General features: G+C 39.8%; 2 protein-coding genes across 5 annotated transcripts in view; both read right to left on the bottom strand.

Moving 5' to 3' along the window:
- Positions 1 to 2,519, bottom strand: part of smyd3 (SET and MYND domain containing 3) — a 77,448-nt gene extending 74,929 nt beyond the window's left edge. Inside the window, exon 1 of the mRNA XM_080458784.1 lies at positions 2,296 to 2,519. Within this exon, the coding sequence (XP_080314910.1) occupies positions 2,296 to 2,456 (161 nt within the window). The 5' untranslated portion in view covers positions 2,457 to 2,519. The remainder of the gene's footprint in view (positions 1 to 2,295) is intronic.
- A 2,654-nt stretch (positions 2,520 to 5,173) lies between these two features.
- On the bottom strand, positions 5,174 to 21,667 carry cnsta (consortin, connexin sorting protein a). Of its 4 annotated transcripts, none has more exons than XM_080458446.1 (14): positions 21,584 to 21,653; positions 19,863 to 19,895; positions 19,575 to 19,665; positions 18,882 to 19,271; positions 15,986 to 16,533; positions 14,135 to 14,165; positions 12,851 to 12,937; positions 11,372 to 11,453; positions 10,675 to 10,696; positions 10,392 to 10,455; positions 9,456 to 10,003; positions 8,877 to 9,056; positions 7,851 to 8,004; positions 5,174 to 7,693 (listed from the first exon to the last, which is right to left on the bottom strand). In XM_080458446.1, exons 3-14 carry the CDS (start codon positions 19,585 to 19,587, stop codon positions 7,485 to 7,487), a joined length of 2,328 nt encoding a protein of 775 aa, XP_080314572.1. In that variant the 5' UTR covers positions 19,588 to 19,665; positions 19,863 to 19,895; positions 21,584 to 21,653; the 3' UTR covers positions 5,174 to 7,484. The 4 variants fall into 4 exon arrangements, with proteins under 4 accessions (XP_080314572.1, XP_080314574.1, XP_080314571.1 ...); XM_080458448.1 differs by having other exon boundaries at positions 19,578 to 19,665; XM_080458445.1 differs by lacking the exon at positions 19,863 to 19,895 and having other exon boundaries at positions 21,584 to 21,667.
- Positions 21,668 to 22,027: the final 360 nt, after the last annotated feature.

Below are 22,027 nucleotides of genomic sequence, written 5' to 3'. Positions count from 1 at the left end.
GGGCATGGATTTTAAGTCTGATGCCATTTCTGCTGTAACTGGGACTCAAAGCTGGAAGCCCACCAGTCATGCAGAAGATCCCAATATCTGATTTCTATGAAAGATTTTTGCCTTTGAGTAAATATCAGCCATGATCACGGTAGAATTATTAAATCAGCAAACATTGCATTTTATATAACATTTTGTACCCTAAAATGTTCACACTGCCCCAGACTAGAGTTTTGAACGACTGATGATAAGCCCAGAGTATAAACCCTGCACAACAGTAATTGTCCACATTCACACTCTGGAGGTTACTTGTTAGCCAGACTTTCACCAGAGAAAAATGACGAAGATTATATTTCAGTAATTGAGCGAGGAAACACACACACACACACTGACAAAGACACACACAGCCATTACTGCATAGCAACAGTCTTCTCTTGCCACCACAAAGCGATGTGAGTTACAGCACTCAGTCTCACTGGGGCTCCTGGGCAGTCAAAGGGAGAAAACTGTTCCCTCCACCACATTAACTTCATTATGCGTGTATAAAGCAGACATGCCGCAGTGCCACATGTACTGATTACTGACTGTGACAGCTATTTGACAACTGGAGCCTGAGCTCTCACGACACTTTGCCTAATATGACAGTGATGTGACAGAAACCCAAGAAGAGGATCTGTCCCTCTGGTAGGTTGAAATGGACCACCCCTCATTTAGCTCACTGCACCGTGTGCTTAATGAGGTGTGTGTCGCCGAGTGTGTCACTTATTTATTCAGAACAACTCACAACACTATGTACACAACAGACCATGTGCATATATCCCTACAGCAGAAACCTCACTGTAATAACCAACAACAAAATACACGCAACAAACTAAAGCTACTCAGACACACTTTTACAGCACAACTATTCTATATCTTATAGTTAGGTGTTAGTTCCAAGTGCCAAGTCCCGCTCCTTTTATAGAGCAAGAGCATCTTGTGTTTTCTCAGTGTTTTTGGTTCCAATTCATTCCTGATCTGCTCTATTGGATCGTGATGTTGAGGGAATCAGAAGATGGCACGAGACACATTTTTCTGTTGTCCCAGAGGACGTCTGCATCCATTCTCCTTGTAATCACCTTTAACGACATTCACTCTGGTCCACGGTACTTCACAGCAAGTTGCCCTCAGTCACTTTGCTGCCCCTGCACCAGAAATCTCTTGCTCTTCTCTCTCCTGGCCAGAGTCATTAAATTCACATACACCTATTTAGATTGATGAAGTGGATGTGGCTGCTGCAGAGAAAGCAGCAGTGCTCCCATTAAATATTCAGCTGGACAAATTCCACCAGGAAATGCAAAATAGAGGGGGAATCCTTACATTTGTGTGAATAATGACTATACGTTTCACAGACAAGCAATAAACACTAAACCTGCTGTCATGTTCTCATTTCACAAGAATATTCAGATGCAATACTAACAATGAATGAAGAAGTTTACAGATAAGAAATAAGCAAGAATTTCAATAAATTACAGCATGAAAATGCAAAACTAAAATGTGCTGAATTGTCTGTATTTATTCTGTGTTTGTGGGACATAACTTTAAATTGTGTTTGCTGTACGGTAATCTAAAAACTGAACTTTTGAAATGATGTTTTTTTGCTTGTAAATGGGCTCACCATTAACAAAAAAAAATTAAAAACAACCTCACAGTGGCGATCTCCCAGACTCAAATTTTGGGGCACTCTAGTCTGGAGTTTGCGTTTTCTTCAGAGTTTCCTTCTTTGACATATTGAACAATTTTGGGGGGTTATTTTGCACTACTTATGTAGGTGACATTTCTTTATTTCGTGCATTGTGAAAGGAACAGCTATCTAATTTCCTTATACATGTTTAATGACAATAAAGGCTACTCTAGTTTATTCTATTCTATTTCTTACCACAATACAAAATATGAGGAAAATAGTGACCGTAAAATTAGGTGTGAATGTGAGTGTGTGCTTGTCTCACTGTTCTGGTATAGAAGATGGGTGTGTGGATGAAACCAGAGCTGTGCCACTGACTATGAGCAGTTAAAATATTACCCATCAGTACTTCAGTAAGGACGTCACCTTTGATGCTTTCGTGATTAAAGAGCTTTGCTGCCATCTGGTGGACAGTTACGCAAATCACATCGCTTCTGTTAAATGTAAAAAATGTAATCAACGTTATTAATTTATGAATCGACGGACCGTGAGTCCACTGATTCATCTCGTGTCCGCTGCTGCAAACACACACACACACACACACACACACAGCCTGCACTGAGCCGCACACCGAGCCGTCTCACCGTGTGAAGCACTGCTGACACACTTCTCTGGACACTTTGAGGGACACGCAGGACGCCAGCGGCTCGGCAGAGGCCACCAGCTCTCCTCTCCGGATCCTGGCGGTCGCCCGCACACCGTTACCTTTCCCGGGGCTGACAAAGCGCTCAAACTTCAGCGCCATGACCGCTTTAATTTCCACGTGAGCGACAAGCACTGTTTACATCCGTGTTCAACGATGCGTCATGACGTCATTGACAAACGTAGTTACGTAAAAATAAAACACGCTGAACGTGTCTCTCCGTCGCAGTGAACTATGTCCAAATATATTTTGGGCTACTTGTAACATTTCCGAAGATTTTGAGTAAAGTACACGCGGTTGGATTTGAAAAGAAACTCGGGTTATATTTAAGATCGTTTTTAAAAGAATGATTAGATCGTATTTCTGAACATTAATGGTGCAAGGTATTAAACAAATGCATATTTTTCTACACAAAAATACACGGATTTAGTCGAGAAAAGAAATCACATCTTGAAGCAATTGGGAGTTCCAGCCATCGAGAAGTCTAAAGATCTTTGCCTCTGTGGGGAAAAAATGTATGCGCACAAACAATGCATTATGCATTTGATTTACAGTCTTAATTCTACTCCAAGGTGACAACAGAGAAAGTAATCTGGCCTCAAGGGCGAGGATTTATCTGGAGTTTTAATATTCTGTCTTTCCAAAATTCAAAAATGTGCAAATTAAGCACATTAGTGTTTGCAAACTTGCCATGGGTGTGAAGATGTGTAACAACCTTGTAATGGACAGGCAAGCAACCTGTCCAGGTCAATACCTACCCTGGATTTGGGCTTATAACAGCTGGAATAGGCTTAATTTCAAGCATGGGTCACCTGTGACCCTAAAAGTGAGTCAAACAAAATAAATTTTCACCTATGAATGGGATGAAAGATAAATTTAACCACATTTGAACCATAAAGCATATGCCATTATATTGTGACTGCAATGTTGTTGAAGGTTTTTCAAAGTCAAACAAATCCAAAATTTGTATTGATTAACCTTAATTTGGAGACATACTGTTTGTTCATTTAGAATTATTTGAGCTATAATATCCATCCATCTTCTTTTCATCCTGTTGTGGGCCTCAGAGTCCTGGTGCCAATCCCAAGGAAGACAGATTGCAACCTGGACAGGTCACAGTCCATCACAGGGCAAACACTGAGACAGGATGGTCGATTGTGTAATTTACCCATTGACTTTTATTTGTTTTGCATTTGTTTGTGTATTTGCAGACCTGTCTGGGATTCTGTTTCTATGGTATTTATGTTTCTTTGATTATCACAGGCCTAAATGTTTGCCTGCATATAAATGGTTCTATCACTGCCAAGATATGAGACTTCACCTGGAACTCTATTGTCTACAAGTGAGAATAACTTTACTATCATAAAAGTCTACAGGATAGACAGTCTACCCAAACTTCAATCTCAGGTCTGAAGCCAAAACATCTGGTTTTGATTGTTTTTCAAGTGATTATTGAGAATATATTTAAACTGACACTTGGTTGTGTGTGACACAGCTGTTATTTTGTCGTATTTATATTGACTATACAGAAGAGCCATTGTTTCTGTTATAATTTCATCCCAGACATTAAATTTCTTGTACTATTGATTGTCAAAAAGAGATTTTAGGCATGATGAAGTCTGTTGAATAAGCCGACAATTCGATCTGATTTTGTGTTTTTGACTATGGAGAGACATTTTTATATAGAGAATAAGCATACTTGATCAATTTTACCTTATTACACATTAAGTAAACTTCGAGTCTCAGTAAAGGGTCAATTATCCAGTTTTGTGAATACTTTGTCAATTATTGTCATCCTAATCTAGCAGAACTGACAAACTAAAAAAATGGCAGAATGACGGCTCAAACAACTCTTTCAAACGATTTTAAGAAGAGATAACAGAGAAAATGTGTTGTTTTTTTAACAACAAAATAAAAGCCGTATTTCTTTGTTACAACCTCTAAGAACAAAGTAACAGAGTTCATCAAATGATGCACAAAAACATTTTTCATTAGGCCCGATTTACAGATAAAAATCATGACTTGTCATTCACCTTGAATGTTTTGCTAAGATTGACTGCAAAATATAACAGGATGAAATATAAAAGAAACCTCTGAAATCTTTACTTGTGAGTACGACGAGACCGACAGCAGAAGCACAAACCCAAGTAATTCAAATACTTTTCAGGAGCTAATCAGGAGAAATAAGTCACATTAACGTGTCAGGATGGCCAAGGAGTGTTCAAATGAGTTGGGTTTGAAAAGCCAGAAATACATACATTGAAGCTTCTTTAAGAGCAATGGTGAAAGATGTAAGATGACAACAATCAAGCAATTTACACTTAACATCCCTAATATTATAAATAATTAAAATACCTAAAAGATTAAATAAGAGTTTCTCTGAGTGGTTGCCATCTGAACCAGCCAGACGACATGTGCAAATAAACACCAATGAAAGTCCAACTCCTCAGAACTCAGGAATTCCTCACATCGCAAACATAATTGGGTTTCTGTGAGTGATGCAACAAAATAAAAACTATTTTAACCCAATTCATTATTAATGCAAAGGTGAGGTACAAGACACTCGAACTGTCCCCCAGTTTCTTTCTTTTGGAGTTTTTTTGATTCCAACTAATTCAAGACTTTTTTATGTGGATTTCCTTCGACATCGGCTCCACTGCAACAGCAAATAAAAGGGACCGCAATGACCAAGACGTCAAACATTACAGTGTGTTGAAATAGCAGAAAAACGTTTGGATGCTAAATTAAAGCCAGTTATGTTGTTAAAGAGTAAAATTTGCTTTACAATGAAAAGAGAAATAAACTCAAGACTGGGTTTCATTGATTCGTCTGAATTTTTTCATAATTATCGGTCTTTTGGTAGGGAGCCTTCCTCCTCCATCAAACAAAAACATTTAACAAACGTAAACAGATTGTTGAACAAAAAAATGGCAAATGTTACATAGTAGCCTAATACGGAAGACCACAACCTTTCCCAGCTGATAAAACATTTGGAAAGATCAAATAGAAAACACCGACCATCGCGGAGAGAAGATGATGCCCAGAATCGGGCCTGTAGTGATTATGTATGTATGTACACAATGCCAATATTGTTTCCAATATCTCAGGAGAAGAATGTTCCTTACATAGCCACACCTGCTGATCAAGAGTCGAGTGTTTCCTGTTGCAGCGGTGGGTTCAGGATTAGATTTAAATAATCTGTTAGTGGTGACATTTTATCAAGCCTGTTTATGAGCAGCAACACACTGTCTGTAGAAATATTGCAATATCTTTAAAAAATGTAATTAAATTAAATTGTACCAGTCATTTGTGCAACATGGTCAGCATTTCTTTGACAGTATATACAGAGATGCATTGTGTAACTGTGCATGTTGCATATGCTACACGGGGCTAGAGCTGGCTCTTACAAAAAAAAGGAGGAGGGAGAAAACAATAGTCAGATTGTACAGTTAGGGCTCCTTTCTAAATATCTGAAGAGAATTTGTGTGTGTCCAAGTCCACTTTTGCTTCACAAACCCTGGATATCTCTGTGCAACTTACAGAGTTCAAATTAAATGTACTCATTATACTCAGAGCTGTGACTTCAGATACACCAATCAGAAGTCCGTTTAGGTGGCAGGTATGCCAACACTTTGGTGCATTGCTTTTAAGATGGCATATTGACAAGACAGTCAAAAAACAATCCATCTGTAATAGAGGTTTTAGCCAATTTAGAAGCCACTCCCAACTGTCAGTGGGTGAAAGGCAGGATACAACATGTACCGGGCAACACATCACCTGGAAACACAACAGATCTACCAACACGCAGAAAGAAAGTTCTGACGGTAGAGTTCAGCTGTGAAGCTCACCTATCTGAGGTGAAGAAAAGTAGTGTCATGTTTGGAACCACTTGTTAAGTGATTAATGAAATCACTGTACCGCTTTAGAGAGGCACATAATAATGCTGTTGTTTTAAAATGGTAATACATTTCCTGTTCAAACCACCTGGGCTTTAGAACTAGAAAAGACACTGGTGTTTTCTCGACGCCGGGTGTAAAAGAGTCTCCTTAGTCTCCCTAGCACCTCACTGTAAACCCAATGTTGTTGCTCGTACAGAAAAAGGCAGGAATTGAAGCCCATGTCGCAGCCGAGAGGAAAACTTCGTCAGCAACTGCTCAAAGTTCAAATCACAGACATCAAATGCAATTCAACATTTTTCCTCTACTGAACATATTTCATGTTCCAGTTTTCTATCAGCAGCTGAGTTAAGATTACAACAAAAAGGACCTTTCCAGCATTGCTCATGACGACATAGACGCTGCCGACATTCACACAATAGTCGAGTTTGACAATATATAGTACGAACATTCGATCAAAAGAATTAAGACATGATTAAGACATGATGATTTCATTCCAAGTTGTGAATCAATGATTGATTTGTTCATTTTTAAAATTCCCACGTCATTAAAAAGACAAAATTAATATAAAAGCAACACCCGCGGTTGCAGCAGTTTGTAAAACATTCCCACGGGATTTCTGCTCATTTGTGCATTGTGTATGGTGAGAGCATTGATGTGCTCCATAATTAAAAAAGTTTACATTAAATTTAGTTTTTTTTTTACATTTTCATGCTTTGCAGCAGCTGGTGCTGTTTTTTTTGTGGTTTTTTGTTTTTTTTTGTGAGAAGTCATAGTTCATTTTTCAAACAGTTACTACAGAATTTGTGGAGTCACGGCTCTCACACTTTACTCGCATTCTGTGTTTCTGACCATCTGTGACTTATTCAACGCGGACAGGGCCGAGAAAGGGGCAGGACAGTTCTTCCTCTTCGGTTCATTTGACAGTCTCATCACTTTGTGCCAGTTTCCCTTCAAAAGAAGTATTGTAAAGTGATGTCAGATCAACAAGTGAATCTTGTAGAGAACCAAAAATATAGACGACAAGGCTTAGAAAAGGCCAGCTGTATCTGATATACTGTAGATGCTCACTTAAAAATAGCCACATTCTCCACACTGCAGTGGGGACTTTAGTCACTGCCTGACACCATTACCTCAGAAAATAATGTCCCAGGAAGAAGTAGGAAGTATAGATATTTGCACAGGTTAGGCCAGACACTCCATATTGATGAGATTATTATTGATAAGTTTTCTGCTACGATCCCAGAGAAAACCAATGCTGGACTTGAGCTATCCCGCGTTGTATCTGGCCAAAGTAAAAGTCTGCATTTCTGGAGAAGTCCTGACAGACTGAGGACTGGGCGTCACCCAATGCACAGTAAAGGGCAGTGCCGCCAACGCTGATCACCACAGTAACCAGACAGAGCAGAACAAGAAGCAGACAGGAGTCTCCGCTGCCAACATCTACAAAGAGAAACACAAGAGGGTCAAAGTGTTAGCGTCAGGGAAAACAGGGCAAACATGTATATCTAACGTCACAGAGGATTGGTACAGCCAGCGATGGTAAAGCAATTCACAACACCCCAGAGGGAAGAAAGAAAAAAAAAAAAAAAAACTATACCATGCTCATAGCCTTCGTCAGGAACCTTGAAGCGGACACGTCTTTTGGCAGTGGGTTTTGCAGGTCGTGATTCCGAACAGGCAGATATGCTCAAGTTTTCTGTACAAATGCTTCGCTTTTTCAATATGGAGACCAGGCCAGAGGCAGGAGATATCTGTGGAGGAACATAAAACAACACGCATAAGCCAACAATAGAACAATGGATTTCAACTGAATCACTTCTACATCAAACTTAGAAGGCATTTTCTAGAGAGTGGAGAACAAATTAAGAGTCTGGCAGCCTCGTCCAGCAGGTGGCACACTGTCAGCACTCGTAAAACTCTGTATCTAAGCCCCCTTTGATATATTGTTAGTCTCATGACATCTGATATCCATTCAACAACAAACTGTAAATTATTATATGTCTTAATGTAATGATAATCAAGGGACAGAATAGAATTATAATTAAACTTTTGGTGTTGAACCATTATCATTAATATCATTATGTACCTTTATTTTATAAGGACTGCTGGTCCAACAAGGCAGGGTGTTTGTGTGTGATTCCTTTCATAGCAAGCAAAAACTCCAACTTCTGTACTTGGAAGTAGACTCCTCGCATTGAACCAAAAAATAAATAAATAAAAAAAACCTTTACAACAGTTTCCACCTAACATCTCCGGAGCAGCACCTCTCTGGCTGCTCCACATTATGTGTTCTTTCACAATTGAAGAGTGCACATGAAACTAGCTTTCACATCTACAAATCCATAGTGGCTTTAACAGTAATGGTTGGATAATACCATTAGAGTTGCTTCAACATGGCGACATGCTGTCTGTCAGAGACACACTAGATCTACAGATAGCAAAAGAGCAATGTAATCTAACAGCTAAGTGAAGTTAAAAAGTACAAGCATCGCTCCTTTGAGGTGATTTCTTTTATACTATATGGGAACAAGCAAAATCTGCCTCATTTAGTATTTCAAATATATCAGAATAAACACAAGCTCAGAAAGTTTTTATGTAGTGAAGCGCAAGATGATGAACACACCTCCTCTATTGCGATGAGTTTTGCCATGTCATCCAGTGAGGGAGCTTCTCTAATGATGCGAGCTTGGTCTTCTTCATAATCCTCATAGTCCTCCTCGTCCTCTGCTTCTTGTTCCTGCTGCTTTATATTAGTCTCCTCGGGGAGACGTGCTTCCTGGTCCAGGCAGGTTTTACTGCTTTTCTGCAGTGATGATGTAATGTAGTTATCAGCTGCTTATCAATCCTTTTTTTCTTTTTACTCTGCTGGACTGTTGTGAATATCACGAAAGCCAAGTTTTCTGTTCTTATTTGTGGTTGTTTTCATTAAAAAAAAAAAAAAAAACATAAACTGGAAGGCATGAACTATAACGTAAACCTAAACCGTAGAGAAAACAAATATTTGGCTCTGCAATAAGTGACCCAGTCCAAGAGACAAGAGCTTTCAGAAGACAACCAAAGCAGAGAACCCACTGATGAAGTTAATGACAGATGCAGTTAATATTGCCAATTTACTTGGACCTGTTTTTGAAACAGATACTACAAGAACATCCTTAAAGACAAATTCACAGCATCTTACAGAGAATAAAAGTAGGACTCCTACCTGTGTGTTTTGCCATAGCTGGGTCTCGTTGTATAGCTTCTCCTGAGTTGTAGTATCCTGGTGCAGTGGTTGTACCTTGACTTCTATACTACTGCCCAAAGTCTCCACCGGTAAAGCTTTCTGAACATCAAAATAGTCTCTTTCCTTCTGACTCTCTTCTTCCCCTTCTTCCTCGCCCTCATCTTCCATCTCCAAAGCCTCTGCCGCCTCCTCGACGTCCCTCTCGACTTCCGACTTTACCTCTTTTTCTTGTGCTGAATCTAAATCCTGTCCCTGCTGCTCTGCAGGCACGGACTGATCCATTCCTCCAGTTGCACAGGGGTGTAATCCATTTCCTATGACTGCAATAGTGTGTCCCACCGCTCCTTCTGCCTTGTCTCCCTCGTTATCATCGGCTTGCTTGTAAGCTTGTCGAGACTCATCAAAACTGTCTGGGACTTCTCTCTCTTTTTCTGGAGAATTGATCTTTTCAGGAAAATGAATGGAGGGTATGACTGGACAAGATTCCTCTTCCACTCTTTGCTCCATCATTCCTTCCATCTGATTGGCTGGATCGAAACATTAAACAAAAACAAGCAGGGAATAAAAGACAGGCTGTGCAATGAAGGAAAAAGATTTTGTCTACCCTCAGGTTTGAATTCTGCACTAATCAGCTTAATATTGCTTTTATGTTTATAAATCTCATTTAAACCTTTATAGTGGTCTGTACTTAATACCTAAAGCAATAAAAGTGTCCAGAAAAACTGCAGACCACAACAGGAGAGTAAATGAAGAAAACTTTGCTCTAAATTCTTATCAACAAAACACTGGATAAAAACAAAAAACATGTTGGAAATGATCATTCACATGACTTTTAAAAAGACTTACAATAACACAGGCTAGTTTCTGCTTTCTTAGCAGACCAGCTTACAAATACAACAGCTTTGATTTACTTACCTGAGGTACATGAAGGCACTGCACTACCTTCTTCTTTAGGTTTCAGAAGATCCCAAGATGCACACTGTACACACATAAACAAACTATTAGAATAAATCAACACTCTTGCATAAACTAAGCTAAGCTATACTAAGTGACATATTACTACAAAACAAAACATAATAAGGATTAAAATGAGACAATACAAATATATGACAGTGATCACAGTAAGTCTGCTCTGTATGACACCAAGTGCATTATTGTTTCTGCCATTTTTTACACACACAAATTAGAAATACATTACCTCAGCATCTTTTGTCCTTGGCCTATAAAAAGAAGGAAGAAAAGAAAATGTGTGGTTTCAGCAAATGAAGACGCAAAACATGAGTGACTCTTTCCTCCTCGCCAATCTAATATTAGTCTGAACACTTTTGCCTTGCTATCAGTGTGTGTGTGTGTGTGTGTGTGTGTGTGTGTGTGTGTGTGTGTGTGTGTGTGTGTGTGTGTGTGTGTGTGCACGCGCACACCCCAAGTTGAGCAAAGTGAAACCTTAGCAGTGTGATGGCTCAAATGTCTGAAAGTGCAGTCACAGCAGGCAAGAGCCATATGCTCTTACCATCACTGCTCGGCACACACTAAGGTACACATGCTCAATGTTATACAAACAGCTGCCCACGTGTGTGTGTGTGTCAGCTGACGGGGATTTTACAGAATGTGCAGGTGTGCACAATGTCCTACAGTGGGAGTCGGGCAGGTGGAGGACTCCTTATCATCCCTTGTAGAAAGAAATGAATACTGAGCATGGGATCTGACTCCCCGCCAACAATGTCAAATCTACTTTGAAGGACATTATAAATCACATATACTGTCTTAAAACAACCTTCCGTCTTTCAGAAAAGCTAATAATAATAATAATACAAGTGGCAATAAACACTAAAATGCAAAAGAAATATAAGCATGATGCATCAACAGCGTTAGTGCACACAAAATTCCAGACTGACCGTGTGTGTGTCTGGCAAATGTGTTTGAGCGTATCCAGTTGTTGGGTTTCCAGGTCAGTGGAGGTCTTCCTGCACTGAGTCTCTAAAAAAAAGATAAAGAACAGATGAATTATAAAATAATACTTAATCTCACCTCTAAGAAATACAACTTTTCCATAAACCTAAAAATGAACGGTTATTTTTTGCAAGATAAAAAAAAACTAACATTTTATAAATTTTGGCTCAAAGTTGAAACTGTTGAAAATAAGGCTCAGACTGATCATTTTAAACATATAAAGGGATGAAGATCAGTGAATAATCTATATGGGTGTCTCTTGCACTGTCAACAGGACTGTACACAGGTGTATGTCTGTATATTCTTTATGTAGGTGTTTGGGTGTGAACAGGTAAAGTGGGGAGGGCTGCACCGGTTGAATGAATAAGTATCTGAGTGTTAAATCATTAGAAATAGATTCTTTATACATGTTGTATATGTACATTGGTATATATTGTATGTGTGCATGTATATTTACTAGATGACATTGTTAATGCGCATATTTACATATATAAACTATACATTTAGATACATTTTACTTCTTCTGACCCCTTTTCAGGCATGACAATTGGATTAAGGATGTATGTGTGTATGTATGTATATAGACTATCTACTTTTTCTAAATATATTTTCAAAAAAATCTAACTTTAATTATACAGTATTATCACTAATGGGTTTATAAATAGATGTGTATATTTATATGTATGTGGGTAGATGGAGAGTAGATATGACTGCATGTAAAAAAAATAAAATCACACGTCTGAAACAAATTAATAAAAAGAGAGCTTGAGTCAACAATTTAATGTTATTTCCAATAAGCAAATTATCCCATACATATGTTGTCTGACACATTGAAGGTTAAAAACATTATGATCCAGTTTATATGCATATGATCACAATATGTGTCGCCATCTTTATTATTTATTTTCTTTCCAAAATTCTAAAATAAAGTCATGAATTAGGTCCATTAACATGAATTAAGAGCTGCTAAGCCAAAGCAAAAGGACAAAACATAAGTGAATTATTACGGGTAGTGTAAAGCAGCTATAATATACCATCATAATTTTAACACAATATGCTACACGGGGAGTGTGTCTCAGTGCTGAGCTGCACAGTTTAATCTGTTACTGTTAATCAACTTACACACAATCATCAGTTTGGGAGAATTAAGGACGTTGATCCTCAGGGAATCCTCCACAATAAAAAGTTAATACACACTAAGGGTTCAACCTTCAAAGGCTGTTGGCAGTGTAACATATCAAAGATTATTTAATGTACACTTTAAACCACAGCATATATTCTATTCAGTCCTCAGACGTGTCGCATTGTTAAAACCACTGTGGATAAATGTTTATCCTGCACACACCACATACATTTAACATGCTGATACACTGACAACAAGACTGAATTCTTGTGTTTAGGTTTTTCTGTGTGCTGTGCCTTACCCCACTGCTCTTGAAGGTCCTTCAGGTTGTCCAGCACTCGCTGGTGATAGAGCTTCTCTAGCTGGATGCACCATAATGCCCGCTGGTCTGAATGTCACAGGTTAAGAAACACGACAGTAAAAACACACCGAGACACAACAAGGACATGCACAGAAGTGCTCAGGAGCTTAAAAAAAAAAAAAAGAGAGAGAGAAAAAAAACCCGGCATCAACTCCAAAACTCCGCTCACTAATAACTACAGCTGACAAGAGTAGAAAAGAAAAATGGAATTTGAAAAGAAAAGGAGGAAGAGAAGAAACAATACAAGTAGGAGAAGAGGACAGAGCACAAGGCCGATGGAGATAAGAGGGCGAGACGCACTCTAGGATGGAGAACTCATGTTTATGGATGTGAGCAGCCAAAACACAATCCTTCTTTGACATGGACAATGCTTTCTCTTTCTCTACCAACACTGTACATGCATGACATAGCTAAGCTGGCTTTCTCCTTTTCTTTTACTGTGTCATTTATTCTCTCCCACTGTCTTTTTCTCTTATTAACCTTCTGAATCTTTCACTGAATTTTCTTCCTTTTCATGCATTACTATTCCTTTACCTTATATGTTTTATCTTCCTGAAGTTTACATGCTTGAGTGAATTTCTATGGGTCTGCCAGGAATGGGTTTGCATTGCTATGATCTATACACCATAATCATTTCCTTATGAAAACAAAGGTTGGTGGTTTAATGCATAATCACAATCACAGAAAATAAAATACATTTCATGTTCAAAATAAAGTTCAGCAGGGTCGTAATGTGCATGAATTGTCATTACTGTATTATTTACTCATAAACTCTGCCAATCCCAGTCGTTCCTGATAAGACCTGAACTGTTGTGGCAATACCTGCAGTTCACCATCAAAGCAGATTGAAGTTTTAATCCTTGTGCACCTCTTACCTCTTCTCTGCCTGCATTTGTTTTTTTCTTTTGGTGAGCCTCTGAGGACAAACTGGCTTGGCTGTCCTTTCTCTCTCTGTTTCACCCTCTGCACTCACACCTCTGTCTGTCATTTATTGTTTCCCTTTGCTTTTTCCCTCTCTTACTGTCTTGTGTTTCTTCTCATCTTTTGTGGCATCTTGCTAATCGTTACCTGTACTTTCAATTCTGCACTCCAAAGCCACCAACCAGAGGATGAAAGAAGTGGTGGTGCCACGACTGTTCTCATTTCACAACCATATCAATTAAACAAAAAAGGAGGCGGCCAAAGAATGAATTAAATGCAGAATAAAAATAGAAGCAAGGATACAGTCTTCATGATGGACAAAGGCCTCAGCAATCTGTGGAGAGACAGAGTGATTACAACTTCTGAAATGCATGAGAGTATTTCTCTCTTCAGCTGCCACAGGAAGGATCAGGGAAACTGGCTCTGGAGGGGTTTAGAATCAAACTGAGACTAATCCTCATGCACACCAGTTCTTCAACATCACACAAGGTCTGTCGATATGTAAACTTCAAAAGAAGAGATACAAAAAAAAATAAAAACACACCAGACAACACAAAGCTGACAGTAACTGGAGTGCTGCTTCAGCAACTCATGTAACGATTAACCAGACAGAAGAAAAAACACAATCTGATCCACAGACACAACGCAGCCTGTAAACTGTTACAGCAAGTGCAGTTAGGACAGACACGGGGAAAATGAGAGCGAGAGTGAAAAGAAAGACCACAGGAAGGAAAAAAGAGAGACCGTGGTGGACACTCTACCTCTTTTCAGCAAGTGTCGCTTTCATGTTGTTCAGCTGATCGCAGAACAAGAGAAGAGTGTGTGAGGGAGGGGACGACAGAGAGAGAGAGGAGGAGGAAAGTGGAGGGTAAGGTTCTCGCATTTCTAATGAGGTGATGGGTGGTGACGACTGACTGACCTTTCTGGGAAACTGCCAACGTGGTGAAGGTACAAAGTCGGAAACATTTTTTGCTCTGCTCACTCATGATTCGTAGCATAGAAATTGTCAAATGTATTAAAATGACTCTATATTCAATTTATTTTCTTCCCAAAATATCTCCCCAACATGAAATTGGCACATTATTTCTCATAGGTTTTGTTTCTGACTTGTGCTACATTACATCATTTATGACATGTATGTCTTGGTAAGCCATCTGAAACACTGCTGCAGACTGCAGTCTCACCAGACTTCATTAAACCCATTTATTCTTGGCTCACATCACTTTTTCTCTAATTCCATATCCACTAACTTTTCTGCCCCCCAAGGTTGCAGTATTGTACGACCGCATACAACCTCATACTTAAGAAGGTAACTACATTTGATCAGATGCTGTAATGAGACTTTAAAGCAGCCACTATCTTCAGTTATTTTTTCTTTAATTTGGTTCCTTTGTGTTAAAGATCACAACCAGAATTCACATTTATTCACCACCATGAGCATAGCAACTGTGAGTCAATGAGTAACTATAACAGGCCTAATGATAGAAAGGCAGAAAAGCAAAAAATAAATGAATATGACAGCAAATGTGCTTTTTTTCTTGATCATAAACATGGTTCTTCCTCCCCTGTGTTTGGTTCAGCTATAAATAGATACAGTAAGTTGCATCGTGACTGTCAGAAAGTCTCACCAATATTTCCTGAAGAACAAAGTTGTATGTATAAAACAATTACTATATAAAAAATTGTGATATATTTTTTTTTTTAAGCCATCATGTAGAAAAGCACCTATTTCTAACTGGTGAGTAGTCACAAACAGCTTTTATGTGATTGCATCAGTGCAGTATTAAAGCAAAACCTCTGTGAGGTGCTGTCTTGTTCACTCATTCCCACCTGTTTGCCTGCAACTAAGTGTCAGTCAGGTGTGCCTGGTAAATCAACCTGACAAGAAGTATTCACACACCCCAAACTTTACATGTTCAGTCACGCAGGGCCGAATGTGGGAGAACATCAAGCACGGAAAGACTGGTGGTGTGTTCTTTATGGCCTGAATGTGTGCGCAGTTGCTGAAGACACCCATGCCTGAAGGTACAGTGTGCTGCTCTGATTATAAGGCAGAGGGATAACTGTGATTTGATAACTATCGTGAGAGAAGCCCCAAATCCAGGTAACCATGAACATAAGAGCATCTCTTGAAATGAATGACTGACAGGTTACCTGGTGAAGGTACTGTGGGAGGTGGGAGTCGTCTCCTCTCTGGGTCAGCTGCTCCAGAGACTCCAGCGGACCAGGGCTTGAAAGGGGTCCAGTGGTGGAAGTAATATTTTCACAATTTGAGGATGCAGGTCCTGTCGTGAGAGTGGATTGGGTAGCAGGAGTAGCTCCCGCAGTGAAGGGGGCCAGTTCTGCTGTTGAGGCGACAGATCCTGCATAAGAACTGGCAGACGCTTGACTACAAGGCTCTGTGGATGAGGTAAGTTGTATGGTTGTGGAGTCTGTTGTTTTTGCTATCCTGTCAGTAGCCTCTGGGAGAGATGAGGCCGAGGTTCCAGTCTGAGGAGGAGATTCTGTAGACCCCGCGGTGACGGTAGGCCCCTGTGTGCAGGGAATGGGCTCTGTGGAAGAGGCATCTGATCTGGTGGTGGAGATGTGCGCTTCAGCATCACACTGGCTGCGTTCCACTGGTGAGACCACGGGAATGACAGGGGATGTGGGTTCTGGGCTGGTTCCAGGGCTGAATGCACAGGAAGACTCCAAAAGACTGCCTGAGGAGATTATCAAAGACAGCAGAAAACCAAGAAAGGGATGAAACAAGGATGATTGAAAAAAAAAAAAAAAAAGAAAAAGATGGCTGGATGGATAGAGAAATAAGCATGTCAAATATAGAATTTAGAACATACAATCTTGCCCGAGTCACAAATTTAGAAGTAAATCTGCCTGGTTTTATTTTTGTTTTGAGATTACAGTGACAAAGACTGTAAATGGACTTCAGTTATGTATCGCTTCCACCGCATAAGCAGTCCCCAAGGCACTTTACACTGTTAATCACATTCACACACACACATGGAGGCGGCGGCCATGCAAGGCACTCAGTCCATCCACTGGGAGCAGCTTGGGGTTCAGTGTCTTGCTCAAGAACACTTTGACATGTGGGGATGGGAATCGAACCAGCAACTTTCCAATTGGGAGATAACCTCTCTACCAAGCAAGCCACAGCTACTTTATAAATGTGGCTTTATAAATCCAAATATTACTGTATACATTGCAAATTGAAAGCCAGCAAGTATTTATCAAACCTGAACTTACTGTAGTCTGACAATTTTGAGACGAGTTTTTTGTTCTTTGTTTTCCCTTTCAATTAATATTGCCAAAGTTATATCCCTTCCCTTTATGCGATACATACATATACTATCCAATGAAGCTACCCCATCCGTTATCATCCTTTTCTCTCTCTCTCTCTCTTTCTGGCTCTTCAGGCATGTGATCAAAATAACAACATTACCCCCACCAGAATGACCTCCACCCAATATGCTGACCATCCAAAATGCACTAAAAGCATTGCAGCGGTGAGTGAGCCCCCGGGTCGATGGCATGTCTTAGACAAGTCAGTCATTAGGGGAAAGATAATTCATCGCGCAATGATTTCAAAACTGAAATTCTCAGTGTCATTTGAGTGGCCTACTTTCCTACCGGACAACTTACATTAAAACTATGGGACCTGGCATCTGCATGATAGGCTGACAAATGTTGTTGAAGACTTTTTGTAAATAAACTGAGCTCTTAAACTTGATCATGTTGCCATTTTCTCGTCATTACTTTTGTATTATGATTGATTTTGTGTTTGTTTTTTTATCGTACATTCCCTGCACCTGAACATCTGCTTTTTTTGTTGCTGTAAATCTGTAAATGTCCCCAGCGTGTGACTAATAATGGGGTATATAATCTAATCTTAACTCCAGTTTAGAAAAAGTTATTACGATTTCTTGGGGTTAAAAAAAAAGATAAACTTTTAATTAAAGATGTCTGGGGTTTTTCTTTTTTTCTAAATGGGTTATTTCAAACAACAACAAAAATAGTTTAATGGCTTGCTGTGAGAGATTCAAAGTTAATTTTTAAATTACATTTTATGCGTTTCTCTTTCATCCTGTTAGAAATCAATCCCACAGAAAAGATGAAGCAATATCTTTCAGCCTCTTTAAGAAAATAGTTAAAAGGTTGTTAGGTACAGAGCAGTCACTCACCATAGGCTGGCAGGCCTTTTGAGCGACTAAGTGCCCATTTACATCACAACATTTCAGTGTTTTCCTTTTAGAAAAGTTTCAAATTGAGACGGAAACAGAGAACCGAACGATGTAAACACGCAAGCTCCTTCAAACCGTCTTAGAGCTTCACTCTTTTTTTTTTTTTTTTAAAGTGTCACCGCATGTAACCCAGATGATGATATAGTGAATGTGTCCATTTGCTGTTGAAGCGCTGCTGAATTCAAATGAGCGAGCAGCACAAACATTTTGAATTCCTCCATCGTTACTGTCTATCTACTCAAACATGTGCAGAAGTACAGTATTTACGACGACTGGAGTTTGAAGTTAAAGTACCCAATGTTTCAGAAAAGGTCCAATTTCCCCATTGTCGTGGAGGCGGAAAGTTTTCCAAAATGTTGCACTCTCAAAGACTTTTTCAAACCGTTTTGCTTTCAGTGGCTCTGAACACTGTCGTCATGCAAACAATCGGCGGCCAAATCACAACGAAAGTTTGCCCATTAGTAAGCCATTTCCACAGGACAGAGAGTAGAGAGAGAGAGAAAGGAAAAGTAGACACTTGAAAGCAGAGATTGTAATTCCAAGGAAGTGGAGGAGACTAAAACAGATATAAAAGGTAGGACATATTTCTATGTGGATGGAAATCTAAATAAATATAAATGTTGAGGCGTCTCTGTCGCATGGAGACCGTGTAGCTTGTTGCCTCATTACCCTCAATGGAACAAAAAAACAATCATTAAACGAAAAAGTAAGCGAAAAAGCATGTGACAACACAATGTGTGATAGAGGATGGTCTTGACTGTAAAAGCAATGAAACAAGTTTAATTCAACATTCAAGTTAACATTCCACTTACCAGTTTCGGAATATGAGGAATCAGTCATGGGAGTGTCTGGAGAATGGCAACGAATCAGAGAGCTTGACTCCTCTGATTCTTCCTCCTCTTTCATCAGTTCATCGGTGTCTTCTTCATCTTCATCTCTGCTTTGTCCTTTGTCTTTTTCATCTAACTGTTTGACCTCCTCCTCCTTCCCATTGTTGTTAAGACTGGATTTTTGGATGAGGCCACACCTTGCTCCCTCTCCGTATTGCGAATGAGAGACACTCTGAGTCTGTGTGAGAACGTTTGCTTCGTTCAGGTTTTGAGTGTGGGCAGTGGGAGTGTCAGGGGTGGGTAAGTTATCACAGAGTTCATCTTGACCAACACGACCCTGTGACATCTCTCTGGCCCCCTTTTCAAGCTGACCTGAATGTGAAATACAAAATCAATCAGAAATAGAAACTATACCAACTTTATTAAAGCCAGTAAATCAAATAACTAATGTAAGTTATAAAGGTCGTTGTATAAAGGTCAGTCACTGAGTCAATATTTACAGGTTACACTCAGTTGAAACTTGAGACAAGGCCTCCGACATGCAGAGAAGAAAAAAAAAAACACCACCTAAAACGTTTCTCTTCGGTCAGAGCTCCTTTGATTTTCACAAACAATTTAAATCGAGTGTGTCTGGTGGAGCGTTTATTTTTGTTTTGGGAAAAAGTTTAAATTTACCACCATGATCCATTGGGCTCCCCTCTATCAACGTTGGAGTTCAGCTTGAGGGTCAGTGCGGATTGTTAGTGGAGCCCTCCTCAGCAGCCTCCTGCCGAGATAAGGAGAAGAAGACAAAGAACAGGCTGGCATGAGCGACAGGAGTATGACAAAACATCGAGGTGGTTAAAGTTTGCAGTGAGAGCGAGAAAGGAAAGGATAAGAAAAACAAGTTTAGCATCATTCCCAACCTGTCAAACAGAGCCTGAAGCTTAGAGAGATAATAAAAAAAAAAAAAAAAAGCTTTACCACATGTGTACCAACCAGACCGCAACTGAACATCTGCAAATGCACAAAAGCAATCGGGTCACGTATGTGGTCAATAAATAACACAGAGATTCAGTCCAGTCTTGACCTGACGTTCGATGACACAGAGCTACAGTAATACAGTGCTGGTACGCTGGATTAGCAAAATCACACGCCGCAAATGAGAGTTGCACAAAAGCATTTTCAGTGGTTTTACTCCTTTATGTCCCTCATGTACAAGAAACAAAGGAGAGAACTGTTCCTCATAGGAAGTTCCTTTCAACTAATCTTTATACACCACTGATGATAAACCAAACCACAAGAAGTCTTTATGTGGATTAATAATCTTCAAGTACAAAGGTAACATCCAAACAACAGCCACTTAACAACCAAAACAAGTTTTCCTAAATGTGCAGATATTTGGATCTGACATGATGATAAAATCCAGGAGCTAAACACACTCATTCAGGCTAATGGAAGCCTATCTCACAGGAATAAGGCTGCCCTGGTTTCCTTCAGCACTCAGCTAATTGTTTTCCTGTAACCCTGTATTGCCCTGAAAGGAGGTGAGCATTGAAACATTCCAAACAAAGCCCTAATGCATAACTTTGAATACATAGTTTCTCTATGTATTGAGGACATTTATTTGACTTGTTTTAAGATAGGACATTACACAAAAGGACTCTTTTTGTACAATTATTATTTCATATCATGAAGATAAACAGTCCCAGACCATGGAAAGCAACAGTAAAAAGGCTTGTTCACAATGACCAGTGAACATCCATCCTCTCCTTTTTGTGTGTGTGCCCTGCTCCACAGGGGGACCATGAATAATAGAAGATGTGTGAATGGACAGAGGGAGAAAGGATTTCAGCCACATGCAGGTGGAAGAAGAAACAGACCCTATCTGGTTGGAGGAGGCTACAAAGACCTGACACAGACTCACTGAAAACAACTCACAAGTGACACATACAGATACATGAGGTACTTCACATCCAGAAGCCATCAACAGTTAAGAATTAGGAAATGAAATGTAACTTCTGTAACTGCATGCAATGAGGTAGGCATAGGTACTGCCTGATCAAAAAATAAATATAAAATGAGGCCACATCTGTTTAGCATACAGCTACAGTGACTTACTGCAATCAAATGTATCTGAAGGAGCTCGTCTTTACCCGATTTGCTGACATTACCTAATGTTAACTAGTGAGTCAACACACTGACTAGCAACTGACAGAAAACACAAGCAGTGACAGCACTGCACTGACAGTATCCCGTGTTGACACCGACTCGATTAACCTCGCCTGCTCAGTTCGATCATTTATATCACCTGAACCGGGTTTAAATCAAAGTGATTTACATATTTAAGCTCAAATTGGGCCGATCACAATCGTTGCGCCTCTACTGGGTCGATTTAACGTTATCCTAACGCAAGAAAACGATCGTACTTCACCGACACTCACAAGAATCTGGAGATCTAATTACCAAACGTGAAAGCTAACTAGTTGAGTGTGGATACCAGACGCGTCGGTAACTAGTCGGTTACGGTTTGAGTGTGTGTCGTTATGAGGCTAACGAAGCTAACACGCTGAGTACAGTAAACACATCTGGCCACCAAACCGCCCGTAACCTCCAAAAACACCCGCCTTTCATTGAGCCGCGACGTCGCGCCAGCCATCAAATCAAACTGTAATTGCTGAAGCACAGAAACCGTGAGACGGTACCTTCGGCTGGAAATGGATCGCTGGACGTCAAAGACCGGGGCATCCGTCACCTTGCTGGAGATGTTGTTGTGAGCGTTTAATCCTGGGACCGCCAGGGGGCGCTGCTGCGCCGCTGTCACCGGCCTGCATCAACGAAGCTCTGTCGCCCTCGAGTGTCTTTTTACATGTAGTGCGTGAGGCACAGGAGAATAATACAGACAGTTAAAGTTTGAGAACTTATTTAAAATTCTCACACGTATTGCCGTGATCCATGAGTGCAAAGGGCTCACAAGGTGAATCCTTTCACAATTATCTATAATCGCTCAGGTCTTGGCATGTGCAAACGCCACTTCCATGTCAAAATACTTCGAAATATCCCACTCTGGTAAAATCTAGCACATGGATGACCTAAATAGGTTTTTATACTCAATACTAATTTGAGACAACAAAATCTTTATTCACAGG

The sequence above is a fragment of the Lipophrys pholis genome (assembly GCF_963383615.2).
Source record: "Lipophrys pholis genome assembly, chromosome: 2".
Lineage (NCBI taxonomy): Eukaryota > Metazoa > Chordata > Actinopteri > Blenniiformes > Blenniidae > Lipophrys > Lipophrys pholis.
This window is presented reverse-complemented; position numbering and strand designations above follow the sequence as displayed.